General features: G+C 65.9%; 1 protein-coding gene across 1 annotated transcript in view; it reads left to right on the top strand.

The window, feature by feature from the left end:
* HAPLN4 (hyaluronan and proteoglycan link protein 4) overlaps positions 1-880 on the top strand; it is a 9,129-nt gene that overhangs the window by 953 nt on the left and 7,296 nt on the right. The window contains exons 2-3 of the mRNA XM_077777341.1: positions 385-502; positions 799-880. The exon at positions 799-880 is cut by the window's right edge and continues 305 nt beyond it. Coding sequence (XP_077633467.1) covers positions 385-502; positions 799-880 — 200 coding nt within the window. The remainder of the gene's footprint in view (positions 1-384; positions 503-798) is intronic.

Here is an 880-nt window from a genome sequence, read left to right as displayed (position 1 = left end):
GAGCTTTGCTGCAGTCTCCTGGCGCACGGATAACCTTGCCGCTGCCGCGGCTCCAGCTCCTCCCCCTCCCTCCCCATCCCGGCCGGGCCAGCAGGAGAAGGGGGCGGAGCTCCGAGCCACCGGTGGTGGCGGTGTGGGGGTGTGGGGGTCTGGCGGGTGGCCCGCGCTGGACCGAGGGCAGGTGAGCCCAGGGGCGTGCGCTTTGCGTGGGAGCTAGAGTGTGANGGAGGGTCGGCCGGCCTTCTCTTGAGGGAGTCCTCGGGGACCTCGGCCGAGGAGGGGACCTGGGCAGGTGAGAATTCCTCGCTGTGGGGAAGGAAGGTCGGGGGCTAGTCGTCAACAGGCAAAATCCAGGAGGCTGGACTAAGTGCCGTATGCCCCCAGGTGTGTGCTCGGGCGGCCCTCGGTCCCGGCGCGCTCTGGGCGGTGGCCTGGGGAGTCCTGCTGCTTACGGCCCCCGCAGGGGCGCAGCGCGGCCGGAAGAAGGTCGTGCACGTGCTCGGTGAGTCTGGACAGCAGAAGAGGGTCTTGCCCCACAGGAGCCATGGCCAAAAGTGATCGCCTGGGTGCAGGGACGATGTAGGGGGTAGGGCATTGAGCTGTTCCTGATGGTCAGAGTTCCCCCCAAGCCCCTCCCCCTCTGAGTCCCAGTTCCCTTTCCCCATCTCCTTTAACCTTCGGATCCCCTGATTTCCACCCAAGTCTTTTTCCCGTTACACTTTCCTGGGATCCCCATCCCCAGGTTCCTCCACCATGCCTCCTAGGACCACTTCTGAACTCTGCTTGACTCTCCCACAGAGGGTGAGTCGGGCTCGGTGGTGGTGCAGACGGCGCCGGGGCAGGTGGTCAGTCACAGGGGTGGCACCATTGTCTTGCTCTG

Source organism: Crocuta crocuta, unplaced genomic scaffold (genome assembly GCF_008692635.1).
Source record: "Crocuta crocuta isolate KB4526 unplaced genomic scaffold, BGI_CrCroc_1.0 scaffold77, whole genome shotgun sequence".
In the NCBI taxonomy this organism is placed as follows: domain Eukaryota; kingdom Metazoa; phylum Chordata; class Mammalia; order Carnivora; family Hyaenidae; genus Crocuta; species Crocuta crocuta.
Note: the sequence above shows the minus strand (reverse complement) of the source record. Positions and strands in the feature narration are given on the sequence as shown.